The sequence below is a fragment of the Boleophthalmus pectinirostris genome, unplaced genomic scaffold, assembly GCF_026225935.1.
Source record: "Boleophthalmus pectinirostris isolate CB_2022bp ecotype Guang Dong unplaced genomic scaffold, ASM2622593v1 HiC_scaffold_9, whole genome shotgun sequence".
Classification (NCBI taxonomy): domain Eukaryota; kingdom Metazoa; phylum Chordata; class Actinopteri; order Gobiiformes; family Gobiidae; genus Boleophthalmus; species Boleophthalmus pectinirostris.
Genome location: NW_026571541.1, coordinates 28,114,656 through 28,128,890, shown reverse-complemented (window position 1 = coordinate 28,128,890; position 14,235 = coordinate 28,114,656). Strand labels below are relative to the sequence as shown.

At 36.6% G+C, this 14,235-nt stretch overlaps 1 protein-coding gene across 1 annotated transcript in view; it reads right to left on the bottom strand.

Moving 5' to 3' along the window:
• Positions 1-7,279, bottom strand: part of sacs (sacsin molecular chaperone) — a 30,094-nt gene extending 22,815 nt beyond the window's left edge. Inside the window, 6 exon segments of the mRNA XM_020937705.2 lie at positions 449-560; positions 633-718; positions 787-877; positions 3,979-4,129; positions 6,807-6,916; positions 7,142-7,279. Of these exon segments, the coding sequence (XP_020793364.2) occupies positions 449-560; positions 633-718; positions 787-877; positions 3,979-4,129; positions 6,807-6,868 (502 nt within the window). The 5' untranslated portion in view covers positions 6,869-6,916; positions 7,142-7,279.
• Between the last annotated feature and the right edge of the window lie 6,956 nt (positions 7,280-14,235).

Sequence of the window (14,235 nt, the reverse complement as noted above, 5' to 3'; positions counted from 1 at the left end):
TTTTTTTTAGCTATTGCTGAACCATAATTATTAATTTAAGCAAAGAGACATATATTTCGATATATTGTGACAGTCCACGATATTATTGTGAGACCTTTGACAATTCTATATCCTGATATTTTGGTTACTGTTACATCCCTATTATTGAATGAATCAAAACATGTTACTATTTTGTCTAAAATGATATGGTAGGTTGATTATAGGGTCCTTCACAATTTTTCAGAAACCTTGAATCAGCAAATTGTCCTCTCTTAACCAAAGTGATTGTGTAAAGAGTTTCTGTTTTCATTCTATTTGCTTTTCCTTTTACAAACTTTTTTACAAAATGTCTCCATAGAACAAAGAGCACACTAGTTTATGGCCACTGCACCTTGATTATAACTAAGAACTGATATTTATTTACATTAATCTAAGTATAGAGTGAAGCAGATCACTGGTATTTCTTTACCTTGATGCTGAGCCATGGCTGGTGACCACAGTGACTCCACTCCATACTCCGTCTCATCATACATAAACCTGACTTCTGTAGCTCCAGCATCTTCAGCGTTTTGAATCAACTCCTTCAAATGTGAATAACAAAGAAGAATTATATTGTGTTTTATTTGTGTTTTCATGTGAAACTCCATACTTACTTTAAGAATTTGTCCACCTTCAGGATACCTTCGCAAAATATCCTTCAAGAATTCCACTAGTGGTGGTGTCGTCTGCCCAAATCTACCTGGAAAACACAAAGCTTTGTAAGTCGCAATATGTTTTCCTTTACAGTATATTCACATTTGAGCTTACCTCCTCCTTTAAGCCCTCTGCTCTCCAGTTTAAAAGACACTTCTGTGCGTGTTGTTGACAGCAGGTCTCCAATTCGAATGCTGTCATCAAGCTGTAAATAGGACAGAGAAAATGAGAACAAGTATTATATTATAGGCAAACAGAGGTGGAACGTAACAAAGTAAAAGTACTGTACTTAATTAATACATTTAAAATTAATTATTGCATTTATATAGCGAGTTTCAAGACAGCCAAATCGCTTTTCAGTTCATTGATCATTTACTCCACACTCAGTGGTGGTACTTTGTTACTTCCACTGATCATGATCATTTCTAAAAGATAATCACCATTATATCACCAGAATGTGCACAAAAAAGCTACTTATCCATGATCTTTTCTTCTAAATTATTGTTGTCTTATAACATAGTACAAAAATATAACTACTACTAACTATAACAGTTAAAAATATATGATATAATTGTTCATCACTATTGTTTGGACATGATAATTCCAACCTCAAATTCCCATATCGTCCCATGCCTATTAGAGAGTGCTTTAAAATCAATGCTTTAGTGAGCGGCTGGTGTTTGGGGCTGTTCAAGGTGACTGTGTTTGTGACCCTGTGTGTGCACTCAGAGTCAGCAGTCTGTGCACTCGGCTCAACCCTTCTCATCTCCTGCTCACATTGCAATAATTACAAGTTATTTAAGGTTGACTTCTTTTGACTGTCGTAATGAATGCTCAATTTAACTAAACTTGTTAATTCATAATGGCTTTACTGATACTGAACAGTGCTTTCAAGGTTCACTGTGTAATTTTTTGCCTGGGATTTTCCATAGTATGACATTAAACAGCTCTACCTTACATTTATTCAATTACAGATGGCTTTATAGCTCAAAAATACCTAGAAAAACAGGCATTGTGACTGCAAGTGGGGTCGCCTCTCCACAGATCTGACCTGTAACTTGGTCTGGTTTGGTCTCCATGAAGATAAAAAGGTTTAATACCACCATACTGTGAAACATTCCAGAAAATTCAATTACATTTCCATGGAGAAAAGCGTTTGACGAACCCTCCACCAGAAAATTTACACAATGCACATTTTGCTTGGTAAATTAGCAATATAAACTTAAAGGTCAAATGGATCAGTCTGTTTTATTGTATATTAGAGCAAAATCCACAAACTCCAGACTTCGTGCACCATTAGTTCGGCTAAAATTTGAGGAAAGCTGTGAGGCTGAACCTGTAAAGCGTTTACTGAAACAACTGGAGACGTTTTTGTGAAATGGTCCGTGCTTTTGCTAAGGTCTGCGCTCTCCAAACTTCGAGTTACATGCTTCCAGGTCTACTGAGCATATAGTGCACATTTAGTTAAATTGGATGGACAAAATAGGTAGAACAAAGCCCCACATGTTTTATTACACCACATATACTAAGAAAGAAAAGTTTTTGGCTACAGGGATACACATGAAACCTTGAATTCAATAGGCATATGCTGCACAAAGATTACTGGACATAGATGGGCTATGGTCCATAAACTAAATGGAAACTTTTTCAGCTTAAAGCAATTCCCGTTAACAATAATGTATTTTTCTCCGCAGACAGATAAATGTTTGTAAGTTAAATATAATTCTTCATCAGACGACATCCACAAACTGTAGCAGACACAGAAGTACAACATTTGTCCACTAAATACAGTGTCTGGCCCAATGCCCAAAGCAAACCGCTGCCAATCTTTATGTCCATGAGCGGGAAGCAAATTTGAAATCCATACACGTAAAAGACGGCGTACTTTACTCAAATTGAATTACTAGAAAAACACAGATGGCCGCAGCAGGATTAAAGTAGAATTAAAGATGCACTGGCCACAATCTGGTTGTGTTGAGATAGCTACTTTTAGCCAGCTACTGTTATTTATTTAGGCGTGGCTGGATCATCGCGGAGGACTCCCACCAACTGACCACCACCTGCTGTCTTCAGTCACCCTCTGAGCCCAGGGTCAAGTCTGAGTCAGAGCCAGACCCTCAACAGACTTGCTACAGCTGCATACATAAGGTTTAAACACTCATTTTAAATAATAAGAAATTATTCAATTTGATCACTGTACAAAGAATCTCAAGTCAACTTTATTTCTAGAGCACTATAAAAACACAGTCGACCAAAGTGCTGTACACAAACAAATAAACAGTGACAAGATAACAAGATCGCTAGTTATTTTATATATTTATTATTTATTTAATTAAAGTAAACTTGAAGGTGCTGTATTAGACTTTTTGTCTATTCTATACAGAACTAGTTCATTCCCAAGAGTTTGCAGTTGTCCAAAGTTATTCCTCACCTCACCTCTGACCACTGCACTGAGATTTACTGTGAACCTAACAATAACTAACATGCTAACAAAGACTTCTTGATTACTGGACAATAAAACAGTGCAGACAGATGCAAACAGGATATATATTTTGACCTCAAGAGCTGTCACTTGTGCTCAGATACAAAACCGGTCAAAAGTTTAAGAACACCCTAATTTTTCTAGTTAAATAAAAACATGAAAACATGAAGGGTCCAGCACAGTCTCCAGACTTAAACCACACTGAGCTGGTTTTGGGATGAACTGGACAGAAAAGTGAAAGCCAAGTGACCTACAAGTGCCACACATTTATGGGAACTTCTGCAACAGACTTGGGAAGAACTTTCTGAAGAATATTTGATTTCTGTTGTAAAAAGAACGAGCCTCGAGTGTGTTCAGCTGTTATATCTGCCAAAGGTGGACACTTTCATGAATCACAAGTTTAGAAAACGTTTTGGTCAACAGTAAACAGTAAACAGTAAACAAACCAAACAAAAAAATTGAAAAAGTGTGGTGTTTTAAAACTTTTGACGATTAGTATACATGGAGAAAAATTCAGATAAGAAACCTTTAAGGGGTATTACATATAGCAAATTATTACAAGTGTCTTTTTATGGCAATACGATTTTCTTTTCAATCATTACCAATAAAATAGTTGCCTTGAATTACATTTCCTGCCATAAATACATTTGAACTTTAATCAAAAAACTTCAAACAAGATTAAAAAGCACAAAATGACACTAGAATCCCTCTGACAATAACGATACTGTATTTATTTTGCCTTAAGCTGAGGCACAAGATCTGCACGATGAGGCTGATTCTACAAACAGCTCACAGTGATGTTCAAGTTTCCTTGTAAAACTCACCAGTTTTCCATTATGGGACAGTCTCTGCTCCTGGACAGGCAGGTGCGTCTCTTCATAGACCAGCTGCTTCACCTGTCGGACACATGTGCAGGGAGACACCTGGAACCTCTTTGGGCCTATGTACTCGTGAGCCACTGTCACCCATGGCAACCTGACAAGAGGAAAAATCTAGTTAAATACAATGGTGGAATGTAAAGTAAAAAGTAGTAAAGTACTGTAGGTAAGTTAAAAAAAAATGGTATCTGCATTTTACTTAAAGGTGCATTGTGTAACTTTTCTGGTGGAGAATCTGTCAAATGCTTTTCTACTATGATATTAAACCTTTACATCTTCATGGAGACCAAATCAGACCAAAGTTACAGGTCAGATCTGTGAAGAGGCGACCCCGCCCACAGTCAGAATGCCTGTTTTTTCTAGGTATTTTTGAGCTATAAAACCACCTGTAATTGAATAAATGTAAGGTAGAACTGTTTAATGTCATATTGTGGAACAATCTAGGCACTTTTACTTCACTGCATTTTTAACAGGACTGAAGTAAAAGTATTTTTGATGATAGTGTGAGATCTGCTGAAAAGGTTGAGGGTTTATTTTCAACATAGCCTGAGCTGAAAAAAACTATCAATTCAAATTCAAACTATATATCAAACTCAAATTTTTTTTTTTTTTTCAAAATTCAGTAAAAATCTTTATCAAAATCACTACATTTGAAGCCTTATGAGACTCTTTTTTAAGACAAAACTCTTTAAGTACATTTTTACATTTATTGTTTTTTTTTCATGTGATACTTCTTTATTCTATTTATTTGCTCCAGTATCTATACTTTTATTTAAATAACAACATTTCTTGAAGAAGTATTTCCACCACTAGTTAAATACAAAGATGTGTATGTGCATGACAGTGTATTCTTTATTTAATGGAGTATGTAGCACAGAATCTAAAACGTGATACTGACACATAGCTAACCTCTTTTGTATTGTTTATCCATCTTGTTTAGTTGGCCGAAATAGTGGTCTGTGAAATTTGGTATATTTTATGTTACTTTGTATTCAGTATTACTCAAGTTGAATATTTTAAATCTTGAATAATGAGAAATGTTTTAATGAAAGTCAATGGCTGATATCTGATATCAGCAGATCAGGGGAATAGATGGGGGGGATAAAGGGGTCTGTTGTGGTAGGCCAGGGTCCAGGTCCAGGGACCAGGGTCTTAGGGGCCCAGAATTAGACCCTCTTTTATTAATTTATGTTAGAAGGGGGCCCAGGGCAAGACACCTCACCTGGACCCCGATATTTCTGTCGACAAGACTGCAGCTGATACTCAAAAAGCTAACTACAAAAAGCTGGATCTCCAATTCTCTGGAAATCTCTAAATAAAAATTTCATCAAAATCTCATCAAATTTGACAAAAAAAATCATAAAATCTGATGGCTGAACAGTTAAAGGTAAAGTAGCAGTACAAACATTGATCGGAGACCTACAGAATTACTGATTTTCTAATAGTGCATTTGTAAAGGAAGTGTAGACTTTATGACTCTAAAGAGCAGAGGAATATTGGTTACGAATTATTGACTAACATTTGGGTTTCACGTAATATGAGTATGATCACCTCATCTGTGTGGGAGCCCCATTAGATCCAGAGATGACTATTCAACTACATTCGCCCACTTGGATTTCTCTGTAAACTGACTTCCTCTTAAATTGACTTCCTCCTAAATTACACCTATTGATCCCTGCTCAAATCCTCACCTTAGTGTCCAGCTCATTTTAGTTTTTTCACGTATTTTTTCTCATTTCAAATTCATGAGAAAGCTGCTCTTCGTGTAGATAATTGTAGAGTGTGGCATTATTCCTCTGTTATTGAACTGGCCAAGATAAACAGCTACATGAAAACACCAATTAAGCTAAATATTCCTGCAGGTTCAGCAAAGCAAAGCCAAGGGGAGCTCTGGGACACTACATCTTCTTACTGCACAGTGAGGCTGAGGTGGGTGTGGCAGCGCACGAGATTATCAAATCAAGATGGAAAGGAAGAGGAAACATAACATACAGTATATTCATGGATTTCAGTTTCCTATTATATGCAACATTTTAAGGACATTTTCACGATCAAATAATATATTACATTTAGTTTTAAATTGTGATCTGCTACAGCAACAGTACTAATTTATGCTCTGAAGCTTACTTGTTTTCAGATCATGTTTTGATGCTCAGATTAGTATTAATATTATTGTTAGTAGTTAGTAGTAGTTGTTGTTGTAGTAGTAGTAGCAGTAAAAAAGGTAAATTTACAATGTCCATCCATAATAGAATAAAATAAAAATGTAAACAAACAGTAATTTTGTCATTTTGGTCTCATCTGTAAAACACTACAAGGCTAAAAACTGTAATGATATAATGCCAAACACAGCCAGTTTTTGTTTTTAAGATTAGGGTGACCAGATTTTCTAAATGTAAACAGGGACACACCCGGGTTGGGATGGCTGATATCCATAAAATTGTGAAAAGAGCATCCATCCTACTCACAATCTGAGGAACCTCTGTCTGTGCATTCTTATTTTAGTACATTTATTTGTAATTTTAGCTAAATAAATGGCAATATATTCCCCTCTTTGCTATTCACAGGTATGATATTGGTCAAAACCTTTTATAAAACTGGGACAAATCACTGCTTTTAGTTAAATCTGCTTGGTCAGGGGATACAGGGTTCAAAACTGGGACTGTCCTGGGTAAATAGGCACGTCTGGTCACCCTATTTAAGATGTATTGTTTTATTATAGGCTGTTTATTTTACAAGGACAGTCTATTCACCTAATAAAACAGCATACTCACCACGGGGTTGGACATTTTGCCATCTTGACGCTACTTTGTGCCAGAGTAGCCTCCTCATTCATAGGACTATCTTCTGCAGAGCGCGCATGGATACACCTCCCGGAAAGCGGCTGAGAACAACAAGAAAACCGTTATTATCCTCAGCACCTGTTTCTTCCTATAAACAAACTGACAGCGATGTGGGACAAGACAGACACGTTGAAGCAAAAATGAACGACAGAAAACAGCCCAAACGCCAATACGGAGGCAGAATTTTACGCATAGCACCGGGGTTTGGATGAGCTCCTCGGTGCGTTATCCCCCCGGCTGTCCCGTGCCAAACCCCCGCGTCTTACTTGTGTCGGTCCGGTGTGCGCCCTCCTCGGTCTCTTCAAAACGCTGATACATTTCACGGTGTGCAGAGTTCCTAGAAAGAATAACAACAAAAGCAGGTGACATGTTTTTCTCCCGGCAGCACCACCATACCGACTCCTTCAAAGGCGATGTTCTAATAATAATGAATTACACGCAGAGGCGCAGGGGGGGAGACGTTTCACTCCCATCTACTTCCGTGCGCACCTAAATCCTCTAATTACATCCAAAAAAAATTACATCTACTCAAGCCATAAAGTGTCCAAATCATTTTTAAAAACTACTGAGATTGTAATTTATTTATTAGAAAGAGACACGCAGTTCAAAACATCTTAATTAGCAACCGTGCACTACGCTTTGGTTTGCGCATGCGCAGCTTTAAAGTTATTATAGGCCTACAATAAGATAGGCAAGATGACAGAATGCAAATAAATTCAATATAGCTTACCAGAAGTATTATTTGAAAATATTACAACCTAATTAGATGCATTTATGTGAGCTACAGATGTGTTTTTAAGATGAAGCAAAGAGCGTGAATAGATAACGATGACTCACTATGTAGAACAAACTACAAAGACTACAGATTAACCGTAATAACTTTAATATTTGCAATGCTGTTGAGCTCGTATGCAAATGAGTGAAAAAACATGATTGGACAGATTCAGATTGGTCTATTCTTCCTTAGGTTGAGCCAGTGCGTGGGCGTTCTTGTTTTCGTTTTAACAGTGAAATGCTGCAACCTCGTGTGCTCTTTCTCAAGTTCATCATTTTAGAGTCAGGCCTTAATACGCAGTAGTCAATGTGGAGTATTACAAGCTACTGCACAGTTTATCATTTAGCTGTTACTCTATCACTGTCAGCATTTCTGAAAAGTAATATTTTGCAGGAAATGCTGAGCAGCTGCAGTGGCTTATAACAAACTCCGGAGGCATGCGCATGATGCATAGAAATGTGCAATCAAAGTCAAGGACGTCCATAAATATCTGCATGGTAGAGAAGCTTTAGATATTAAATAGTTTAAAGTCTGAGTGTGACCTTCAGTGAAATTCGCGTTATGACTGAAATAACACAGTCGTAACGCGAATCTTCAAAGCATGCAGACTTACTACTATTGAGTTGGAAATAAATCCGTTGCTCTTGGGGTGTTTCTTTTGCACAGTTAGTTTTTAAAATCCTACAGCGTTTTCCTTTTTAAGTGTCTTTAGTAGGGATCCATCGCCTGCATAGCTCACATCCATATGCCGCATTGAAGAGAGGGAGAGAGACGGAGGGAGAGAGGGAGAGGATACCCGGAGAAGGAGGGCAGCCTGTCAGCATCACTCAACTCTGTACCTGCGTCACCAGCCAATAACAGATTAGGCAACCAAAATATCAACAACTAACATAACATAAACTCGATTATACATAAATAAGCCAATTTTACGCAAAGGTCTCTCTTTAATAAATAAATTGTTGTTTTGTTAAAAGCCATTTGATAGCCCATTAGAAAATATGACGCATTCAGAAATAAAATGTCTTAATACTCATGAAAATACACCAGAGAATATTATCTTTATTATTTTTTGCAAAACAAGAACTCTCTGAATCAGCTGGTTAAATGGGCGAGTAAGGTGACTGTCCATCCTCGGAGCAGCCTGGACTCCCTGTACTCAACACACTTACAGAGGATGTCCCAAAGGATTATAAAAAAGGTGCAACATCCACTAAATTCAGAGTTTCAGCTGCTTCCCTCTGGTCAAAGGCTTTTAGTCCCAAGATGGAACGTGTTACCAACTGAGCTGATCGCATGTACAAACAATGGCACGTTTTCACACCTGGCGAAACTGTGGCTCCTCTCAAACCAAACCTGCATCCATAATGTGGACTGATGAGTATCTGATGAGTGAAGAGAGAGTGATGCTCTGGAGTGAATGAAATGAATGATGCTTTTGATAATGCTGATGTTTTTAAGATGTTGAGAGAACTGGGAGTGAATGATGCTCTGGACATTATAAACACATTCTCTTTGTATGTTTGATTTTATGAACTATAACATCTGCCCGGGGACTACAGGTGGAAATTAGCACTGGCACTACAACCTGGTACAATGCATCTCTCCTGTTAAGGTTAACGTATATTGTGCACTGTCCCTGTCTCATTAAATAAATAAACTAAACTAAACTAAACTAAAATGAATAATTTTTAAAAAGAGCTTCATCCTTACTTATTAATAAACTGTAATCTATTTATCTATCAATTTCGGTACATTTGTCTTGGAAAAATCATGTGTTTTTAATATAGGTAACATTTACTGTGATTTTTGTCAAGCGTGATGAATGAATTTAACTAATTCTTTATGAAACTAACTATTCTGCACTGTAGCTCTGTAACACTTTATTTTGTAACTCTATTTTATATCTGTTTATTGTATATGATGATGATGAATGAAATGTGAAATGTCCAGCCTCTCAAATCTGCAAAACAAATTTACCTACGGGTACATTTATTTTTGTATACATTTATTTATTAAGGAAAAGCCCCTTGAGGTGGGTCACCTCGTTTTCCAGGGGGATCCTTAGCAACCAAAGAGTACAACAGCAAGTCACAAAAATACAAAACAAGCAAAACAATATAAAAACAAAACAACACAGAAACACAAAATGATAAGACAAAACACAGAGACACAGATAGACATTAAACACACACATAAAGAACCATTAATATAACAACCAAACAGATCCCTCACTAAAAGCAGTCACATTGTGCTTTAAGATGAATGAATAAGTCTTTCTTGAATATATGAAATGAAGATGTGGAGCGCAAAGAGTTTGGTAAATTGTTCCAGTCTGATGGTGCTTTGAATCTGGATGCTCTTCGTCCGATGACTCTGGAGGTTTTGGGTACCACAAAGGAAAGATAATTTAATTGTCTAAGTGAGTACGGTGATGAAAATTGAAAAAAGTATTGTTGAAGGTAAAATGGACAGAAAAGAAAAATGCATTTAAAGATGAACTGTAACCAATGAAAGTGCATTCTTGCATTAGGCATTAACCAATCCAGTGTTTCATACAGAACACAGTGATGAGTGAGATGTGGACATTGCAAGATGAATCTACACAAACTGTTGAAGGTAACACAGAAAGGACGTAGGTGAGAATCAGATGTATTTTGATAGATAATATCAGCATAAAAGCGAATAAAGCAACCTCACCCAACCTAACCTATTTTTTATTTCCCGTTAAAATGGTAACTTAAAAACATACCCATTATTTTCTGATAATCTGACCATGTAGTTCACGCTTTCAACCACCAGATGGAGCCAGAATTGCAGAACTGTGGCCTGTGTGAATTGGCTCGTCTGAAGCGCTTATCCATCAGTGTTCTCTGCATTCTTCACATTATTAATCAGTCAAAATACATGGTGACTTGTTAATAAAAACAAACTAAAAGTACGCTTAGACTAGTCACGAGTCTTATCATTTCTTTATCTAACCTGCACCAATGGCCTTTAAACGCTACCAGACCAGAACAAGAATAATATTTTCAAGCACCTGATATTTAGAACAAACAGTGACTCAGAAAAGTGAAAGAAGAGTGAAGTTTGTCCTCTTTAGTGGTTACATTGATTTTCTGGCATTGATCCTGAACATGCCCGGACATGTCAGTAATTGGCCACAGTTTTACTGCACTGCTGCGCTTTTGAACTCCTCCTGTGTGTGTTAGTTCAGTCCACACCGCACAAGTGTTTATCACGAACGAAAGGTGATAATGATAGCCTGCTTAAAGAACACTCACTATACCCTTTTCTAAACACTGATATTGTCATGCAGTGTTGAGAATGTTACTTTTAAAATGTATTCCCCTACAGATTACAGATTATATACCCCAAAATGTAGTTTGTAACATAATCCATTAAATTACTTAAAGTGAGTAACGTAATCTGAATACTTCGGATTACTTGATATTGTCATATTTTTTAAAACTACATGAATGTAGTGACCACATCCTGAAAATTCATGTTTGTTCTCTTCAAATGGGCCCTGGTTTAGACCTGGTTTAGTCCTGGTTTAGTCCTGGTTTTAGTCCTGGTTTAGACCTAGTTTAGACTTGGTTTAGACCTGGTAATTAGTCCTGGTTTAGACCTAGTTTATACATGGTTTAGTCCTGGTTTTAGTCCTGGTTTAGAAATGGTTTAGTCCTGGTTTAGACCTGGTTTAGTCCTGGTTTAGACCGGGTTTAGTCCTGGTTTAGACCTGGTTTAGTCCTGGTTTAGTCCTGGTTTAATCCTGGTTTAGACCTGGTTTAGTCCTGGTTTTTGTCCTGGTTTTAGTCCTGGTTTTAGTCCTGGTTTAGTCCTGGTTTAGACCTGGTTTAGTCCTGTTTTAGACCTGGTTTAGTCCTGGTTTTAGTCCTGGTTTAGCCCTGGTTTGCCCTGGTTTTAGTCCTGGTTTAGCCCAAAATGTGAAAACAGGAAAATACCGCCACGTAATCCATTTATTTCAACAAAGTGACTGTAATCCAATTACCGCTCACTGAAACAGTAACTGTAACTGAATACAGTTACTCATAATTTGTACTCTGATTACATAACTCCGGTACATGTAATCTGTTACTCCCCAACACTGTTGCCATGTATATCAATTATAACATATGCAACCCAGACAAGCAGACACAGTAGACGTTTATATGGTCTGTATTGCAATGTCACTCACAAAATATGATACTACTGCTGTGTATCTGTTTTAACGCATCAATTCTGAGTTAAAACAGATATTAAGAGAGTCTGGATCTACACAGGCAGGCAACTTAAAACAGGGTAGTACTATACTGTAAATTATACGCTGTAATAATCATATATGGGTGGCTGATAAAACTACACAACATGGGGTAAGTCAGTCTTTGCACACAAATATACGATAATAAAATGTAATTGATTATATTGAATAGATGAGTAGATTACATGGCTGACAGACATGGCATTACTAAGGGCTAATGTAGATTTAGAACTGACATTAATAGCCTGCTGGCAGCTGCTCTTAAGCCACGATTGTCATTGACAGTAGGCCTGTAAAAAGGTCAAGAAGAGTCCAAACCAACAGAGAAAATGCGTTTCATTCATTCTACGCGGGCTAGTCAAGGACACGGTGAATTAGTGGACTGGAGTATTTTTTAAAGGTCCTATCTTTTGCTAAATTGACTCTTCTGAGGTTTAAGCCATGTTAGATGTTGTTATCTCATCAAAAACATACCTGGAGTTGTGTTTTGTTTGTGTAACCTTTTATTTTCCATCTGTCTACATCTCCAAAGCTCAAAATGCTCAAAGTTAACAGCCTTTTACCTTTTGTTTATTAAGCCTTATAGATATTGGCCATTCCAGGGCTGAAATTATCCAAGTGATTCCAATTATCCAAGGTGTATGGAGTTTAAAAACATATTGGAGCACTTCCTATTACCACATGACATCACAAGGTGTAACAGCGTATTTTCTGTCTAAATATGCAGGGTTTGTTGTTAAATCTTGTGTGAATGAAACAAAAACAACTCCAGGTATGTTTGTGATGAGGAAACAACATCAGGCTTTTACATAGATCAGAAAATATAATATAGATCCTTTAAAGAACCTAAAATAAATACAATACAATTACATTTTTCACAGCTAAAACGAGAATATAAAAATAAAAAAGATGAATTATAAAGAAGAGAAATAAAGCACAGAAATTCAGGCACATGTAAAATAAGTATCTTGCATAGGGTGACCAGTTTTTCAAAATAAAAAAATGGGACATCCCTGGTTTGGGTTGGTTGGTAATTATAAAATTGTGAAACAAGTGCGTAATTAAATAAATTATGGAACAGTTGCTGCAATGAGCTGAAACAAGTGACTTCTCTTTTTCAATTCAAAATAACTTTTAAGAGAACAGCAATGGAAAAATATTTGACAGTAAGGAGATTTTTGTTATACTTAGAATAACTGTTGATTTTGTTTATTATGATGTAGTAAAATGCTGTGTTAATGTCCTTAATTTTGAGATGAATGTCCATGAACGTGCTGTAGTTGGAGATAAGGGAAGGCACATTAAGCTTTAGCTTCTGTATTTAGTATCTAGTATTTGATTTGATTGTGCTACATATGTAATCTGTTTTATTTTATGACATTAGATTAAATATACAGGAATGTATGTAGATTAGGGATGTAACAATAACCAAAATATCATGATACAGTATCGTCAAAGTTCTCACAATAATATCGTGGAGGATCACAATATATCGAATTACAAGTCTCTTTGCTTAAATTAAGAGTTATGCTGCAGCAATAGCTAAAAAGACACAGAGAACTAGATACACCATGATACTTTGCTCCATTTCAGTGTAGACTACAAGAAGAAATAACAGTTCTAATCACTTTTAAGTCATAGTTCTTTGGATTAAGTCTTGTCAAGGCATTTTAAGAGGAAAAAGTAGCGTACTAACAGTTTTGTTAGCCTCCACAAAATATCGCAATAAATATCGTACCGTGAGGTTCATACGACGATATCGTCTCGTGAGACTTGGATATCGGTACACCCTTAATGTAGAACACAGGTGTCAAACATAAGGCCCGGGGGGCCAGATCTGGCCCTCCAAGACCTTTAATCTAATTTTCTACTTAAATATTTGAATTATATTTTCTATTAAAATATTGCTAATTTTCTGCGTCGCTAAGCATAGCAGAATCTCCAGTGCCTCTGTGCGTGGCCCCTCCCACCAGAGCAGTACAAAAGAACACTTGGCTCTTTCCAAACAATCCTTTTTGACTGTTGACCGTGACACACTCATCAGTAAAATGTCAAAAATAAGAAAAGTGGACGCTGAGTGCAGGATTTTCCAAGAAAAAATTGACTTATTTCTATTTGCATACAAGATAATGTTAAAACATTGTGTTGAAATAGAATTTTTCTTAAAGTTTCAGGTTGTTCATAATATTATAATATTTTGTAAAAGAAAGAGTTCATCAATTAAAAAAGATTTCTGTAATAGATTTGTGTTTCTCTGCACAAATATTTGAACTTATTGTTATTTTTGGGGTTTATTTGCCATGAGTTATCTGATCCGGCCCTTT